Genomic DNA, 18563 nt, shown 5'->3' with positions numbered 1-18563 from the left:
CTGTGTGATTTTTGGATATATTGTTCACCCAGATCTCAGTTATCTGGTGATGTGACTAATGTGGGGTTACCATGTATTTTGGGGGTACTTTTGGGGTGGTTAAAAAAAATTGTTATGATTTTCCGAATATGTGTGGTCCTCCTTTTATAAACCCACGAACACCAACCATCAAGTCCTGGTCCCTCAAGTACTTTACCCAAAACACGTCATACCATGTCTTCATGGACCTCACTTTGTGCACATGAGTAAAGTCATGCTGGGACAAGAAAGGCTGTAGCATTATACAAGACATTTCCCTTTTGTTCAGCTGTCCGTACCCCCTCTGTTCGTTTCCCAAACAGAATATGTGTGATCCCCCTTTTATAAACCCACGAACACCAACCACCCCTGGCTGTTAAGCACAAATGAGCAATTTTTTAAGTGTTTTCCCCGGGTGGCCGCCATTCATATATCCGAACACATGTGCTCTAAGGAATGGTGGGCATTTTGTCTCCCGAATGCAGGCAGCGGTACATAGTCATCAAGTGTATGGAACTCTATGCCGGCTATGTGATCCTGCGAATGTCGAGGGAACTTCAGCTTCTAGACCAGTTAGGAGAATGGTGTTCAGGAGAAAGGAACTACCAAACAGGGAGAGCATTTGGTGTTTCCCCAGGAGCCCCTGAAAGAAGACTGGCCGTCCCCTTTATACTGTGAAACTGTTTTGTTTTGAATATTTTTATTGTTTTCACAATATAAACGCATTTATCAAACTGATTTGTAATAAAGCAAGTAGTTGCCCGCGCAGGGGCATAAGCATTGGTAAATAAAGGTGCAGACATTTCGTCGCTTACGCAGAAGCGGATTCGTCGTTGCCTGTGTAGCAGAACATATTGATTCATATTGTAAACTGATCTATGTAATTAAATTGGATTATCGCTTAAGCAAACGTAATTTCTGGTTGAGGCGTGGGTATGCAATTATCTATGTATTGATCATGTTATTAAATAGGTAAAAGACAAACACCATCTTGGAAAAGCGTTGAACAACACTATTAGCTATATATCTAGTTCATTTAATTAGTTCTGCTCTGCCTAAGCCACATTAAAAACTCGGTAAACAAAAATAAACTAGAAAAGGAATTAAATGAAAGTAAGCCTTGATTCGCATGCCCTTAAATACCACTACCAAAAGAACAATCAAACCTATGCACCAACAATGGCACTTCAAGGGTATATTTAGTAATACCATATTTAGTGCCTTACTGCATGTTAACCCTGTCAGTGCCCGTGGCGACATTGCGGCCCCCTCTCAGGCTCCATGTAGATCAAGGCATACATAACTGTGGTTTGCTTGGCACATTCCAAGATAACAAAAGGTGCATCATTTGTTATTTGGGGACCTTGAAACTAAAGGTACTAAAAACATTCAGAATCTTATAGCAAAATCTTATAGCAAAATCCAGATGCTAGAGAGTCCAACTTTCCCATCCCCCATGCGACTCGGATCCTAAACAGTTGTCTTAGTCAGCTTTAGAGAGGATCTCAATGTTGCTAGTGTCTTTCTGGTTTTGGGGCGAGAGAAGAGTGGAGAGTGGCTGTGGGACCACTGAGCTTCTCCAGCTGACTGTGAAAAAAAAAATTAAAAAAAATAAAATTGTGAGTCACTTCGCTGGAGGGGGGCTAGATGGAGTCCGGAGTTCTGAACCTCCCAGTACCTCTCTCCGGGTTTGCCGCACCATGCGGTACCTTTTCCAGTCCCCCAGGCATCCCCAGTCACAGAAGGCCCCCTTCCTTCCCCCCCCAATGCTGTTGAACGTGCCCGCGGTGAGGTCCACCATGCTGTGGGCACTCAGAGACCGCAGCTGTCCAGCGTCCTCCCCCCTGTAGAGTCCACCAGGGCTTCAGCCTCCTGCACCTCCCCAGCATCGGTAAGGCTTCTTTGGAGCTCCAGCCTCGTCCTACCTCACCCTCCTCCGGTCTCATACTTGGTGCCGGCATGCAGCCCCCCGGTCACCGGTCCACCGGGTGGTCTGCGCACCCCAGCTCCACAGGGCTCGCAGATTTGGGGGCATTTTCCCGGGCCACCACCAAACCCGAGTAACAGGGCCGGCTCCATGCCAGTCGGTTCGCCGCCCAGGGGAGTCTAGTTGTGGGACCCGCTGTTCCGGGGGGCCGAGGAGCCCTGGTCTGGGTTTCTATAGTGTGCGTGGGGTGCCCTCCCCATCGCTTTTCATGCGCGGGGTATCTGTCCGCCATTTTGGCTCCATGAGGGAGGACAACACTCACCGGATGGGTACCCTCCTCCAGTCTCTGAAGCTCGGACTCTTGGGCCGGGATCACCCCCCCGGCCATGTGGGGGGGGAGTGGGGCCGGATCCGACCCCCTGCATGCCTCTTGTTTATTGCGGTTCCCGCTCATGCGGCTTGTGACAGGCTTTATGCGCTCCGTTAGCGGTGCTCGCCGGGTTTGTGCCGCAGCTCCCCGCTCTCTGGCTCCTCACCATCCGACTACCTGTCATTTACTCGGATGGTTGGAGCAATTTCGGGTCCAATTGTGGTATTTTTAAGCTGTTTGATGCTGTTAGTAGCCGGAGCCAGCAAGGGTGGCTGCCGCTCGGCTCGGCGGCCCGGCCCCGCCCCCTGTGAAACTGTTTTGGGCTATCACCACGTGGTCAGCCGGTCGGAGCTTTACCTGAATGGCGATTCTGTTCTACCGAAGGGATCTGACAGCTATTTGGACCACTTGGGTGCTGAGATCCGAGCTATTCGGGGGTTTATAACTTTTGTGGGGTTCCTGTATAATTTTGATATGTTTTGGGGGTGTTTTGTATGAGTTTGTATTACTGTAACTGAGAGATAATTGAGTTAGCCTACTTTGGACTCAATTATCTCTCAGACACAGAGGCGCCTGGGAGGGACTTAGGGAGGTATATTTTTATATGGAGACCCCATGCTGGGGGTCTGTGCATAAAAAGCAGAGTGTGGTCTAATAAAGCTCAGTTGACTCTCAGAACTATGTTGCTGGGGGGTAAAGCATTTCTTACAGCGTCCAGGAAGAATCGTTGGGGATACCTAGTCATGATATCAGAGCTCCGCTACAAAGGCCTTCCCCAAACTGTCAGAAAGTTGGAAGTACTTAATCGTCTAAAATCCTGACCAGCAGGTGCAGACAGCTCCTTCTGGTCTGTGTTCCAGTAAATATGTCTGATAATCTAAGCCAAGGAGGCGGTGTAGTGGCGCAGCCAAATGCCACCTTGGCCAATCTGCATCTGAACCATTGCATCTCTAGGAGGAAAGTTCAGTGTCCCCTTGCAGCACTGTCTTGGAAAAACCTCTCTAGACTGTCTGGCCAGTGGAGGAATTCCTAAAACAAACTATATTTACTGTATAAAGCCTGCAGGGACTGACTATACTCACCAGAACGACTACATTAAGCTGTATCCCATACAATAATGTGAATACTGTACATTAAGCTGTATATTGTACAATAAACTGTATACTATACGTTAAGCGTTGTTCTGGTGATTCCAGTGTCCCTTTAAAGGAACACTATAGGGTCAGGAACACAAACATGTTCTTAACAGGTAGGTTAATGCCACCATGAATGATAAAGGTAACTTACTTGCATTTTCTCCCTAGCAGCGCTATGATGTTTTAAAGACAGGGACATGGCGATCTGGGTGCCTATAATGTTTGTTTAATAGGCATTTATGTAAAGGACTGTGATGTAGGTTACTATTTAAAAACTGTCCACTTTGACATTCTAGCACGTTACTTTGAGATTTCATGTTATTTCAACATGTCTGAAGTGTATCTATTCTTTGTTATGATGTAAAAATCAGATAAAATATGTATCTTGTAATACCTTTTTTATTGGACTAACAGAATTTATTAATGACAAGCTTTCGGGAGAACCTCCCTTTCTCAAGTCGAAAGCATTTCTGAGCATGACGACACATAGAATTCAAAGTTGAGTTGTGATACAGGGGTTAAAGCCACACGAGTGCAGATAAGACCCAGGTTTGGTAGAAATTGACACCATTCTCGCAGAGGGTCATAAATATCACAGAGTGAGGAGGGAGAGTGAGAGAAAAAACCCACAATCAGTGCAGAAGATGGTGCTAGAAGGGGAGAGTAAAAACAAAATGATAACTTATATTAAGAATGCATTCATTCCCATCCAAGAGTTACAGGATATGCAGGAAGGCCTATATCCAGCATACACAGACACACACATACATATACACAAGTACATACACAATATACACAAGTACATTTTCCTCAGAAATGCTTTCGACTTGAAACGGAGGTTCTCCCGAAAGCTTGTCATTAATATATATCTGTTTTTTTTTACATTTACATCACTGGACTAATACGGCTTCAATCTCTACTTGAACACTATGGAGATAATAAATGTAGCACTGTGTATCTGTTCTTTGCTATGGAGGTAACACAGTGTATCTGTTCTTTGCTATGGAGGTAACACAGTGTATCTGTTCTTTGCTATGGAGGTAACACAGTGTATCTGTTCTTTGCTATGGAGGTAACACAGTGTATCTGTTCTTTGCTATGGAGGTAACTCAGTGTATCTGCTCTTTGCTATGGAGGTAACACAGTGTATCTGTTCTTTGCTATGGAGGTAACACGGTGTATCTGTTCTTTGCTATGGAGATAACACAGTGTATCTGTTCTTTGCTATGGAGGTAACACAGTGTTTCTGTTCTTTGCTATGGAGGTAACACGGTGTATCTGTTCCTTGCTATGGAGGTAACACGGTGTATCTGTTCTTTGCTATGGAGATAACACAGTGTATCTGTTCTTTGCTATGGAGGTAACACAGTGTATCTGTTCTTTGCTATGGAGGTAACACAGTGTATCTGTTCTTTGCTATGGAGGTAACACAGTGTATCTGTTCTTTGCTATGGAGGTAACACAGTGTAGCTGCTCTTTGCTATGGAGGTAACACAGTGTATCTGTTCTTTGCTATGGAGGTAACACAGTGTATCTGTTCTTTGCTATGGAGGTAACACAGTGTATCTGTTCTTTGCTATGGAGGTAACACAGTGTATCTGTTCTTTGCTATGGAGGTAACACGGTGTAGCTGCTCTTTGCTATGGAGGTAACACGGTGTATCTGCTCTTTGCTATGGAGGAAACACAGTGTATCTGCTCTTTGCTATGGAGGTAACTCAGTGTATCTGCTCTTTGCTATGGAGGTAACACAGTGTATCTGTTTTTTGCTATGGAGATAACACAGTGTATCTGTTCTTTGCTATGGAGGTAACACGGTGTATCTGTTCCTTGCTATGGAGGTAACACGGTGTATCTGTTCTTTGCTATGGAGGTAACACAGTGTATCTGTTCTTTGCTATGGAGGTAACACAGTGTATCTGTTCTTTGCTATGGAGGTAACACAGTGTATCTGTTCTTTGCTATGGAGGTAACACAGTGTAGCTGCTCTTTGCTATGGAGGTAACACAGTGTATCTGTTCTTTGCTATGGAGGTAACACAGTGTATCTGTTCTTTGCTATGGAGGTAACACAGTGTATCTGTTCTTTGCTATGGAGGTAACACAGTGTATCTGTTCTTTGCTATGGAGGTAACACGGTGTAGCTGCTCTTTGCTATGGAGGTAACACGGTGTATCTGCTCTTTGCTATGGAGGAAACACAGTGTATCTGCTCTTTGCTATGGAGGTAACACAGTGTATCTGTTCTTTGCTATGGAGGTAACACAGTGTATCTGTTTTTTGCTATGGAGATAACACAGTGTATCTGTTCTTTGCTATGGAGGTAACACAGTGTATCTGTTCTTTGCTATGGAGGTAACACGGTGTAGCTGCTCTTTGCTATGGAGGTAACACGGTGTATCTGCTCTTTGCTATGGAGGTAACACAGTGTATCTGTTCTTTGCTATGGAGGTAACACAGTGTATCTGTTCTTTGCTATGGAGGTAACACAGTGTATCTGTTCTTTGCTATGGAGGTAACACAGTGTATCTGTTCTTTGCTATGGAGGTAACACGGTGTAGCTGCTCTTTGCTATGGAGGTAACACGGTGTATCTGCTCTTTGCTATGGAGGAAACACAGTGTATCTGCTCTTTGCTATGGAGGTAACACAGTGTATCTGTTCTTTGCTATGGAGGTAACACAGTGTATCTGTTTTTTGCTATGGAGATAACACAGTGTATCTGTTCTTTGCTATGGAGGAAACACGGTGTATCTGTTCTTTGCTATGGAGGTAACACAGTGTATCTGTTCTTTGCTATGGAGGTAACACAGTGTATCTGTTCTTTGCTATGGAGGTAACACAGTGTATCTGTTTTTTGCTATGGAGATAACACAGTGTATCTGTTCTTTGCTATGGAGGTAACATGGTGTATCTGCTCTTTGCTATGGAGGTAACACGGTGTATCTGTTCTTTGCTATGGAGGTAACACGGTGTATCTGTTCTTTGCTATGGAGGTAACACAGTGTATCTGTTCTTTGCTATGGAGGTAACACAGTGTATCTGTTCTTTGCTATGGAGGTAACACAGTGTATCTGTTCTTTGCTATGGAGGTAACACAGTGTATCTGTTCTTTGCTATGGAGGTAACACAGTGTATATGCTCTTTGCTATGGAGGTAACACAGTGTATCTGCTCTTTGCTATGGAGGTAACACAGTGTATCTGTTCTTTGCTATGGAGGTAACACAGTGTAGCTGCTCTTTGCTATGGAGGTAACACAGTGTAGCTGCTCTTTGCTATGGAGGTAACACAGTGTATCTGTTCTTTGCTATGGAGGTAACACAGTGTATCTGCTCTTTGCTATGGAGGTAACACAGTGTATCTGTTCTTTGCTATGGAGGTAACACAGTGTATCTGTTCTTTGCTATGGAGGTAACACAGTGTATCTGCTCTTTGCTATGGAGGTAACACAGTGTAGCTGCTCTTTGCTATGGAGGTAACACAATGTAGCTGCTCTTTGCTATGGAGGTAACACAGTGTATCTGTTCTTTGCTATGGAGGTAACACAGTGTAGCTGTTCTTTGCTATGGAGGTAACACAGTGTATCTGTTCTTTGCTATGGAGGTAACACAGTGTAGCTGTTCTTTGCTATGGAGGTAACACAGTGTATCTGTTCTTTGCTATGGAGGTAACACAGTGTATCTGTTCTTTGCTATGGAGGTAACACAGTGTATCTGCTCTTTGCTATCGAGGTAACACAGTGTAGCTGCTCTTTGCTATGGAGGTAACACAATGTAGCTGCTCTTTGCTATGGAGGTAACACAGTGTATCTGTTCTTTGCTATGGAGGTAACACAGTGTAGCTGCTCTTTGCTATGGAGGTAACACGGTGTATCTGTTCTTTGCTATGGAGGTAACACAGTGTATCTGCTCTTTGCTATGGAGGTAACACAGTGTATCTGCTCTTTGCTATGGAGGTAACACAGTGTATCTGTTCTTTGCTATGGAGGTAATACAGTTTATCTGTTCTTTGCTATGGAGGTAACACAGTGTATCTGTTTTTTGCTATGGAGGTAACACAGTGTATCTGTTCTTTGCTATGGAGGTAATACAGTGTATCTGTTCTTTGCTATGGAGGTAACACAGTGTATCTGTTCTTTGCTATGGAGGTAACACAGTGTATCTGCTCTTTGCTATGGAGGTAACACAGTGTAGCTGCTCTTTGCTATGGAGGTAACACAGTGTAGCTGTTCTTTGCTATGGAGGTAATACAGCATATCTGTTCTTGATGCTGAAATACATTTTATTTTCCATCAATGTAAGGCTAGGAAAATGATGAATTGCTCATCAATCATTAAAGCAAATTAAAAACACTGCAATCCGAGGCAGCAAACGTGACGTACCTTATCTCCGGGGTACCCCATCTCTCCTGCTTCTCCAGGAAATCCAGGCTCTCCCTACATAATACATTGTTATATGTAGACACAAGAACAATTTAAAACAATTTGAGTGATATCTGAGCAGTTAAATATTACTAAATGTTCATACTTAAGAGTACTTATTAACCACGGTCTTTCAACTTATTATCCCTTTATTAGAAGGTATTGAAAACACCACACCAGAAGCATAAAATTACATTCAGGAAAATTATGAAATCGTGAGCAAACAGCTAGTCATGGGCTACCAGCAGCTAGCCACCTAATAACCTTAAAAGAAGACTGTCACTGCCATTACAAGTTCACATCAAGTTATTATTGCCCAGGCACATCTTACCTCCAGTGGTTAGTCCTGCGGCAAATAGGAATAAACAGCGGATAGCTGTGACAGGCATAGAGGACCACCTTTGAGGTTAAATCATTGCAAAATAGAATGCAGCTTTTTAACTTCAACAGCAAAAAAACAGCTGTGAGGAAGGCTGAACTTGATGGACGCAAGTCTCTTTTCAGCTATGTAACTAGGTAACAAACCACTGGCACCAAAATACAAGCAATTTAGGCATTTATAACTAGCCACCAGATATTTAGAAACATGCCTTGAGTTACCTGATAGCTAGCCGTCATGGAAAGCCAAGAGTTATGTACCTATTTCTACTTACTAATATCTATCAGATAGCGACCAGATTACTGGATGCTAACCATTACATGTGCAGTAACAGTCACTGTGTAAAGGTATAAGTATTGCATTATTCATATATGTCAAAATGGTCACTCTGTGATAATAGAAATATTTAGATCACCTTATCACCTTTCAGTCCAGGTGGTCCCATGCTCCCAGGAGGTCCCTAGTACAAGAAATTTTCTGTTAATATTTTTTGTGTGATTGTTCACGTGACAGTTATATGTTTATAAACACACGGTAATTACCTGAGGTCCAGGAATCCCTGAAGAACCTACATCGCCCACCAGTCCAGTATCACCCTACAAACAAGCAGCAGAGAAATATCAATTTGGCCTCTTAGCAGAATACGCAATTTAAGAAATACATTTATACTTAAGATTTAAGAAACAAGATCCATATTTGCAAGTTGGCTGAGTAGACATTTAATATGATAATTGTGTCAAAATGTCAAAGCAACCAATCAAAAGAAATGTACTTGTATTTTTTATGGTGTCTATAGGAGTGAAACCTAGGTTTCCCATTGAAGATATGACATCTCAAGCTGACATGCTCACAGCAGCAGCGCAACAACATTCCAACCCAGAGCTGAGACTGAACAGTACTGGAAGAACAGTTGGTAGAAAGTCTACAAGATCTGGAAACAGACCGAACATTACATGCTCTTAGAACAGGTGCATTAGTAACAATAAGAAGACCGAGTGAAGAGATGTAAGTACCAGGACCTGACATGATCCATGCTTACTGGAGAATTAAATCAACAACGCTGCATGAATACCTAGTACCCTGGCTCTATACAACTACCGTCCTATCTCGCTATTGCCTTTTGCATCCAAGATCCTTGAAAGAGTTGTGCATGCAAGTTGTGTATGTGTATGCTTACAGGCAGATTTTATATTGGACGCCATTGAATTTGTTCTCTACCACAATTTTTTCTGGTTTAATGACAAGTATTATCTTCAAACCTGTGGTACAACCATGGGCACCAGGTTTGCGCCGAGTTATGCAAAAATTTTTGTTGCCAATTGGGAAACTAAAAAGATTTGGAACAATAATCCCTTCGGCGCAAACCTGGTGCTATGGAGACGTTATATAGATGACGTTTTAATTATATGGAAAGGTCCAAGAACCGCTTTAGACGACTTTTTACAGTAATTCTAATTCTTATAACTTCGTTTTTACGGCAGAAATACATCAATTTGAAATACATTTTTTAGATTTAAAGTTTTTTATCAGAAATGGACGGGTACAGAGCAAAACCTTTTTTTAAACCCACAGATGGTAATAGTTTTATCGAGTTTTCCAGTTGACACCATCCTAACTGGCTCAGAAACATCCCTAAAGGACAACAAATGAGAATATATAGGAATTGTACGGAAAAAGAAGACTTTGAGAATCAGGTAGAGATTTAAAATCAAAGATTGAAAAATAGGCATTATCCTATTGATCTGGTTCACAAATCACAAAAACAAGTAGAAAGGTACAATAGAAAAAATCTTCTAAGAGGAAAAAATAGTAAACAAAGGAATGGGGATTAAAATAAAGATTTTAATACAGCCTTCATAACAAAATACAATAATAAAGCAGATCATATTGAGAAGATAATTAAGAAATATTGGTCTATTTTAAATCAAGATGAATTTTTAAAGAGTGTTTTACCCAACAAGCCCTGTATAATCTATAGAAAAACCGACAATTTAAAATCTATTTTAGCTCCTAGTGTTTTACCAGAATTAAAGAACAAAAAAGAGTTGCATAACTCCAAGGATAGTTTTTAAGAGAAAAACCGAAAGGGTTTTACAAGTGCGGCAGATGCAGCACTTGTAAGTTCCAATAATATAAAACATTAGATTTTAAAAGCAATATTACAGGGGAGTCTTTTATAATTAAACATTTCATAAACTGTCAAAGTAGATACAGTGTAAATGCGGCATACAATACATAGGTCGCACAATAAGGAAACTACACACACGGTTACTGGAACATTTTAGTGGAATTAGGAGGAAAAGTACAAAGCACAGTGTACCAAGACACTGCAATAGCTGTCAAGATTTTAAATTTGAACATTTTAGCTGTATTGGCATTGATCGGGTCAGCCCCCAATGGAGAGGGGGAGATATAGAAAAACGCCTGGCTATGAAAGAAACGGAAGCTTGGTTGCTTCATCTAAGTGTTGCTTCTAAGTGTGTGTGTGGTTGGAGATATTCTGGAGAGTTTTTTTACAGAAGCTTCAACTGTCTAAGAGTTGTGCTAAGAGTTTTCTTTTTTTACTGTTACAGGTAAGATTCATCTGTAGGAAAAGGTTACTGATTGCACAAGGTTTGATTTCCTGTTGGTAATTATAAGGCATTTGATTTGATTAGGTAGCTACTTGCTATTGATTGCTGTTTAAATTAGCTATTGTTTGCTAATAAGCAGAGGCCTACCCAGGTGTTAAACATTCCTAGTGGGAGGTGATTTTAGGAGTATATAAGGGCTGTTGTCATTAGCTTGGCTAATAGAGCTTGGTTGCTTCATCTAAGTGTTGCTTCTAAGTGTGTGAGTGGTTGGAGATATTCTGGAGAGTTTTTTTACAGAAGCTTCAACTGTCTAAGAGTTGTGCTAAGAGTTTTCTTTTTTTACTGTTACAGGTAAGATTCATCTGTAGTAAAAGGTTACTGATTGCACAAGGTTTGATTTCCTGTTGGTAATTATAAGGCATTTGATTTGATTAGGTAGTTACTTGCTATTGATTGCTGTTTAAATTAGCTATTGTTTGCTAATAAGCAGAGGCCTACCCAGGTGTTAAACATTCCTAGTGGGAGGTGATTTTAGGAGTATATAAGGGTTGTTGTCATTAGCTTGGCTAATATAGCTTGGTTGCTTCATCTAAGTGTTGCTTCTAAGTGTGTGTGTGTGGTTGGAGATATTCTGGAGAGTGTTGCTTCTAAGTGTGTGTGGTTGGAGATATTCTGGAGAGTGTTGCTTCTAAGTTTGTGTGGTTGGAGATATTCTGGAGATAACCTGGAGGTAATCTGAGGTATTCAGGAGGATAAATAAAAAGTTAAGGTTTGTTTGATTTAAATTATTCACTTCATTGGAATGGGAGACTTAGTTCAGTGTAATAGTTGCTTTGCATTTGTTTCACGTTCCACTTTTTGGAGGTTTGGTTGTTGTCTAATCTGTAGACAGTTCTCTATCTTGTGGCAGGAGATTGTATTTTTGAAGTCTGAGATTTGTAAATTATCTGGTAAACAAACTCAGGCTGGAACTGCTGCAAAGCCACTGCCACAGAGACATACTAGGGATGGCAGATGGATTACTGTAGGATCTGGAGTTGTGGATAAAAGGCATATTGCACAGTCTGTTGCTCTACATAATTCATTTTCTGCACTTTCAGAGTGTAATGGTGTCATGGAGAGAGGCACTGAGGCTAGTGGTGTTGTGGAGAGAGGCACTGAGGCTAGTGGTGTTGTGCAGAGAGGCACTGAGGCTAGTGGTGTTGTGCAGAGAGGCACTGAGGCTAGTGGTGTTGTGCAGAGAGGTACTGAGGCTAGTGGTGTTGTGCAGAGAGGCACTGAGGCTAGTGGTGTTGTGCAGAGAGGCACTGAGGCTAGTGGTGTTGTGCAGAGAGGCACTGAGGCTAGTGATGTTGTGCAGAGAGGCACTGAGGCTAGTGGTGTTGTGCAGAGAGGCACTGAGGCTAGTGGTGTTGTGCAGAGAGGCACTGAGGCTAGTGGTGTTGTGCAGAGAGGCACTGAGGCTAGTGGTGTTGTGCAGAGAGGCACTGAGGCTAGTGGTGTTGTGCAGAGAGGCACTGAGGCTAGTGGTGTTGTGCAGAGAGGCACTGAGGCTAGTGGTGTTGTGCAGAGAGGCACTGAGGCTAGTGGTGTTGTGCAGAGAGGCACTGAGGCTAGTGGTGTTGTGCAGAGAGGCACTGAGGCTAGTGGTGTTGTGCAGAGAGGCACTGAGGCTAGTGGTGTTGTGCAGAGAGGCTTGAAGACTATGGTGAGGCCTAATAGAAAGCAGTTGTTGTTGGGGGATTCCATCATAAGAGGTGTGGAGATGGACAATGGTGGTCTTGTGAGGTGTCTTCCCGGAGCTACTGCTCACAGAGACAGGAGACGTATCTGTAATATTGTTAAGCAAGCAAAGCAGGAAGGGGAATTGGATGTACTTGTCCATTTAGGGACAAATGACTTGGCATGCAATGAGGTTTCAGAGGTTAAGGAAGTTTTTAGTGTTTTTGCCAAAGATATACGGCAGGTTGCTTCCACACTGTCATTCTCTGAAGTTCTGCCTGTGCATAACACTCAGAACGACAGGCGGATGCGTATTAGGGACTTTAACTTGTGGCTTTGTGAATGGTGTCGGGAGCAAGGATTTGGCTTTATTGCTCATGGTAGCTCTGTTTGGAATGGAAATAAACTGTACAAAAAAGATGGTTTGCATCTTTCTCAAAAGGGAACAAACGTTCTCAGTGAGCAGTTCAGAGGTTTTGCTAGGATGTATTTAAACTAGGAGGGGGGGGCAAAAGGGTGATAAAACATCAATCCAATTGTCCCCCAAAACAAGGACAGAAGGTGCCTGTAGCAAGTGTGTTAAAAAATGATAAGCTTAGAGTCATGTCTACAAATGCTCGCAGTTTAGGGAATAAGATCCATGAACTTGTGGCAATAATGGCAACTGATAGTGTAGATTTAGTCGCTGTTACTGAGACATGGTATAATGAGAAAAATGACTGGGACATAGCAATACCAGGGTACTCTTTATATAGAAAAGACAGGGAAGGCAAGAAATGGGAGGGGTGGCCCTGTATGTGATGGATAGCATAAAATCTAGCCTAATAAAGGTTAGTGAGGCAAACATAAAGTCAGTTTGGGTTACGTTAGAATTTGGTAATCACACAGTAACTCGTGTAGGTGTGATTTATAGGCCCCCAGGACAAATTGAAGAGTTAGATAATCTACTAGTTGAAGAAATAGCTAAATTGACAATGAAGGGGGAAGTTATCATCATGGGTGACTTTAATCTTCCTGATGTGAATTGGAAAACAAAAATAGCTACTTGTGCCAGGAGCACACATATTCTAAACTCCCTACTGGGATTGTCTCTAAAACAAGTCGTTGAGGAGCCAACTCGTAAAGAGGCCATACTAGATTTAGTGTTAACAAATGGAGATTTGGTATCAGATATTACTGTAGGTGAACGTTTAGGATCCAGTGATCATCAGTCAGTGTGGTTTAATATAAGAACAGTGACTGAGTCACACCACACAAAAACAAAAGTTTTAGACTTTAGAAAAACAGACTTTTCTAAAATTAGAATATGTGTAAAGGAGTCATTATCAGACTGGAGCAATTTAAATGGAGTCCAAAAGAAATGGGATTATTTAAAAGTTGCACTACTTAAGGCAACAGAAAATTGCATTAGGCTTGTCAGTAAAAGCAAAAAAATTCAAGAAACCACTGTGGTACTCCGCAGATGTGGCCAAAATAGTAAAAAACAAAAAGTTAGCATTTAGTAATTATAAAAAAACCCAGAGTGAGGAAGACAGAATGACCTATAAGATTAGGCAGAAAGAGGCTAAGCAAGTTATAAGAGCTTCCAAATCACACACAGAAGAGAAAATAGCACAGTCAGTAAAAAAGGGGGACAAAACTTTTTTTAGATACATAAATTAGAAAAGAAAAGTAAAACAAGGATTAGTTAGATTAAAAACAAAAGAAGGAAGGTATGTAGATGAGGATAAAGGTCTAGCTGACTGCCTCAATGAATATCTTTGTTCAGTATTTACAGATGAAAATGAAGGAAAGGGACCTCAGTTAAGAAAAAGGATAAATGAGTCATTTATTACACGTGAGTTTACAGAGGAAGAGGTTCTATTTCAACTGTCAAAAGTAAAGACAAATAAGTCAATGGGATCTGATGGAATACACCCGAAGCTATTAAAAGAGCTTAGTGGTGTACTAGCAAAACCATTAACAGATTTATTTAACCAATCATTGATAACAGGAGTAGTCCCAGAAGATTGGAAGTTAGCGAATGTTGTGCCCATTCACAAGAAAGGTAATAGGGAGGAGTCGGGCAACTATAGGCCAGTAAGCCTTACTTCAGTAGTGGGGAAAGTGATGGAAACCATGTTAAAGGATAGGATTGTTGAACATCTAAAAACACATGGATTTCAAGATCAGAGACAACATGGGTTTACTTCAGGGAGATCATGCCAAACTAATCTTATTGATTTTTTTGATTGGGTAACTAAAATTATAGATCAGGGTGGTGCAGTAGACATTGCTTACCTAGATTTCAGTAAGGCTTTTGACACTGTTGCACATAGAAGGCTTATCAATAAACTACAATCTTTGAGTTTGGATTCCAATATTGTTGAATGGGTAAGGCAGTGGCTGAGTGACAGGCAACAGAGGGTTGTAGTCAATGGAGTATATTCGAAGCTTGGGCTTGTCACCAGTGGGGTACCTCAGGGATCTGTACTTGGACCCATTCTCTTTAATATTTTTATTAGTGATATTGCAGAAGGTCTTGATGGTAAGGTGTGTCTTTTTGCGGATGATACTAAGATATGTAACAGGGTTGATGTTCCAGGAGGGACAAGCCAAATGGAAAATGATTTAGGTAAACTAGAAAAATGGTCAGAGTTGTGGCAACTGACATTTAATGTGGATAAGTGCAAGATAATGCATCTTGGACGTAAAAACCCAAGGGCAGAGTACAGAATATTTGATAGAGTCCTAACCTCAACATCTGAGGAAAGGGATTTAGGGGTGATTATTTCTGATGACTTAAAGGTAGGCAGACAATGTAATAGAGCAGCAGGAAATGCTAGCAGAATGCTTGGTTGTATAGGGAGAGGTATTAGCAGTAGAAAGAGGGAAGTGCTCATGCCATTGTACAGAACACTGGTGAGACCTCACTTGGAGTACTGTACACAGTACTGGAGACCCTATCTTCAGAAGGATATTGATACCTTAGAGAGAGTTCAGAGAAGGGCTACTAAACTGGTTCATGGATTGCAGGATAAAACTTACCAGGAAAGGTTAAAGGATCTTAACATGTATAGCTTGGAGGAAAGACGAGACAGGGGGGATATGATAGAAACATTTAAATACATAAAGGGAATCAACACAGTAAAGGAGGAGACTATATTTAAAAGAAGAAAAACTACCACAACAAGAGGACATAGTCTTAAATTAGAGGGACAAAGGTTTAAATATAATATTCGGAAGTATTACTTTACAGAGAGGGTAGTGGATGCATGGAATAGCCTTCCAGCTGAAGTGGTAGAGGTTAACACCGTAAAGGAGTTTAAGCATGCGTGGGATAGGCATAAGGCTATCCTAACTATAAGATAAGGCCAGGGACTAATGAAAGTATTTAGAAAACTGGGCAGACTAGATGGGCCAAATGGTTCTTATCTGCCGTCACATTCTATGTTTCTATGGATCTACAAATTAAAAACTTCCATTCCGGATGGCCTTAATACAGATCTAGATATTTTGTTTTTTATGGACTAATTCCACTAAAATGCAGCTATGTATACCAGGTTCACTATTGCACAGTGATATGTATTTTTTAAACACATCAATGTACGTATGAACACACGTTATGATTAGCTGATTATGTTGGCAGTATATGTTGCTAATTTTCTCTTTTCCCTTTTTTTCCCCTTTTTAATGTGCTCGAGAATGTCATTTTATAGGTTTATATTTTGGCGTAAGACTATCCTTTGTGTTTCATGCCTGTTTTTAAAGCCCTTTTGCTATATATGTTCTATACTGAGCCATTTTTGTCCATTTTAATTTAAATTATGTCTCTCTGTTAACTAATTTTCTTTATTATGTCCTTTTTATTATGTCTCCTTTTGAAGATTACGTGTTTTGGAAGACCATGCCATTATAAATATCATGTTGTTATGCCTTTTGAGAATTCTGTTTTAAAATTCTGTTCTTTGAGATTTTCGCTTTTTAAAGATTTTGTATTTTATCGATTACGCTTCTTTTTTTTAAGACTACGCTCTTTTAAAGATCAGGTCTCTTTAAGAATTATGTTTTTTAACAAATATGTACTGTTCAATTCATGCTATATAAGACTTTGTTTATAATATTTGATATACTATACATTATTATACTATACATTATTATACTATACATTATTGATTATTGTAGCTGTTCTAATTGTCTTTTTGCCGTTTGAATTGTTCTTATGGTCATGACAGTATGTTGGATTCATATATACTGTCTCTACATACATTACATTTTCTTTCTCTCTTTTTGGCAATGATTTACTAACTTTTAGTTTTTAGAACATTCCTAATATGTGCACCCAATATACTATAGCATTGGGGCACATATCAGCTTTTTTTTAATGTAAGTTCGATGCTGTCCCTGGTGCTTAGAACAATAAAGTTTGCCTGCGTTCCATGGTGGAACGCACATGTGTGACGGACGCTGACGGATGGTATGTCATCACGTCTGCGTTCGGTTGCGCATGCACAGACACATAAAAGGGACACCACCCGGCATATTTAAATGCCGAACCAAGAAGACTCACACAAGCTCCTGAAGAAGTCTGAACATTGGAATAGACGAAACGCGTTGAGCAGCTTTCTACCCAGTTGAAGCATCTGGTGGTGAATACCTTGGTCCATCTCTTTCTGCAGTTTTGCACAGACCTCTACACAGATTGCCTAACCGGGGGATTCAGCCTATTTGAGGCACCAGCTTTTAAGCACATATTGAAGGTTTTCAATTGTTCAACATTGTTTGTGAGTGTTTTTATCCTATATGTTTTACCATTTCTTTTTTAAAGATTGCACTATGATGTTTTCTTTTTTTCTATTTCTTTTCATGTAAATGTCCCATGTCCATCTGCTGGATGGTAGCTATATTCAGCATTTGTCTTTTGTTGTTATTATTATTATTTATATTATTTATAGAGCTCCGTCAAATTCCGCAGCGCTTTACAATCGGTGGACAAACAGACATGTAGTTGTAACCAGACAAGTTGAACACACAGGGACAGAGGGGTTGAGGGCCCTGCTCAATGAGCTTACATGCTAGAGGGAGTGGGGTAAAATGACACAAAAGGTAAGGATAGTATAAGACTTGTGACAGTTGCAGAAGATGAATCAGTTGGGAGCTATTAAGAGTTTAATTGATACGCTTTTATGAAGAAGTGGGTTTTTAATGATTTTTTGAAGGAGTGGAGACTGGGTGAGCATCTAATGGAGGAGGGAAGCAAGTTCCACAGGAACGGTGCAGCCCTCGAGAAGTCTTGAAGGCGAGCATCAGAGGTGGGAGTACGGACAGAAGATAGACGTAAGTCTTCGGCAGATCGTAAGGGCCTAGACGGGACATACTTGTGTATAAGGGAGGATAGATAGGTGGGAGCAGCATTATGTAGACATTTGAAAGGAAGAACCAGAATTTTAAATTGAGCTCTATATTTTATAAGAAGCCAATGTAGGGACTGACAGAAGGGTGAGGCATGGGAGGTGTGGGCGGACAGGAAGATGAGCCTCGCCGCCGCATTCATTATGGACTGTAACCTCGCAAGTTGGGAGCACGTAAGACCACTGAGAAGCGGATTACAGTAGTCAAGGCGAGAAAGTACAGTGGAATGGACCAACACCTTAGTCGCATCTGGCGTTAAGTAGGGGCGGATGCGCACAATGTTTTTGAGATGGAAATGACAGGATTTGGCGATAGAGTGAACATGAGGCTTGAAGGAGAGGTCGGAGTGAAAGAGAATACCTAGGCAGCGAGCCTGCGTGGTGGAGCTGATGGTAGCACCATTGACTTGGAGGGAGACAGACACAGGAGTAACAACACTTGAGGGAGGAAAGACCAGAATTTCAGTTTTGGTCAAGTTTAGTTTAAGGGAAGTGGGCAGCCATCCAGTTAGAAAAAGCAGAGAGGCAGTCAGAGACACTAGTCAAGAGGGACGAGGAGAGATCAGGAGAGGACAGGTAGATTTGCGTGTCATCTGCATAGAAATGATATTGGAAGCCAAAGGAGCTGCGG

At 41.3% G+C, this 18563-nt stretch overlaps 1 protein-coding gene across 4 annotated transcripts in view; it reads right to left on the bottom strand.

Moving 5' to 3' along the window:
* Nucleotides 1-18563, bottom strand: part of COL24A1 (collagen type XXIV alpha 1 chain) — an 808926-nt gene that overhangs the window by 462930 nt on the left and 327433 nt on the right. For all 4 annotated transcript variants that reach the window (XM_063427613.1, XM_063427615.1, XM_063427616.1 and 1 more), the window contains 3 exons: nucleotides 8790-8843; nucleotides 8663-8707; nucleotides 7830-7883 (listed from right to left, as the gene is read on the bottom strand). In XM_063427613.1, coding sequence (XP_063283683.1) covers nucleotides 7830-7883; nucleotides 8663-8707; nucleotides 8790-8843 — 153 coding nt within the window. The remainder of the gene's footprint in view (nucleotides 1-7829; nucleotides 7884-8662; nucleotides 8708-8789; nucleotides 8844-18563) is intronic.

The sequence above is a fragment of the Pelobates fuscus genome, chromosome 7 (genome assembly GCF_036172605.1).
Source record: "Pelobates fuscus isolate aPelFus1 chromosome 7, aPelFus1.pri, whole genome shotgun sequence".
NCBI classification, from domain to species: domain Eukaryota; kingdom Metazoa; phylum Chordata; class Amphibia; order Anura; family Pelobatidae; genus Pelobates; species Pelobates fuscus.
This window is presented reverse-complemented; position numbering and strand designations above follow the sequence as displayed.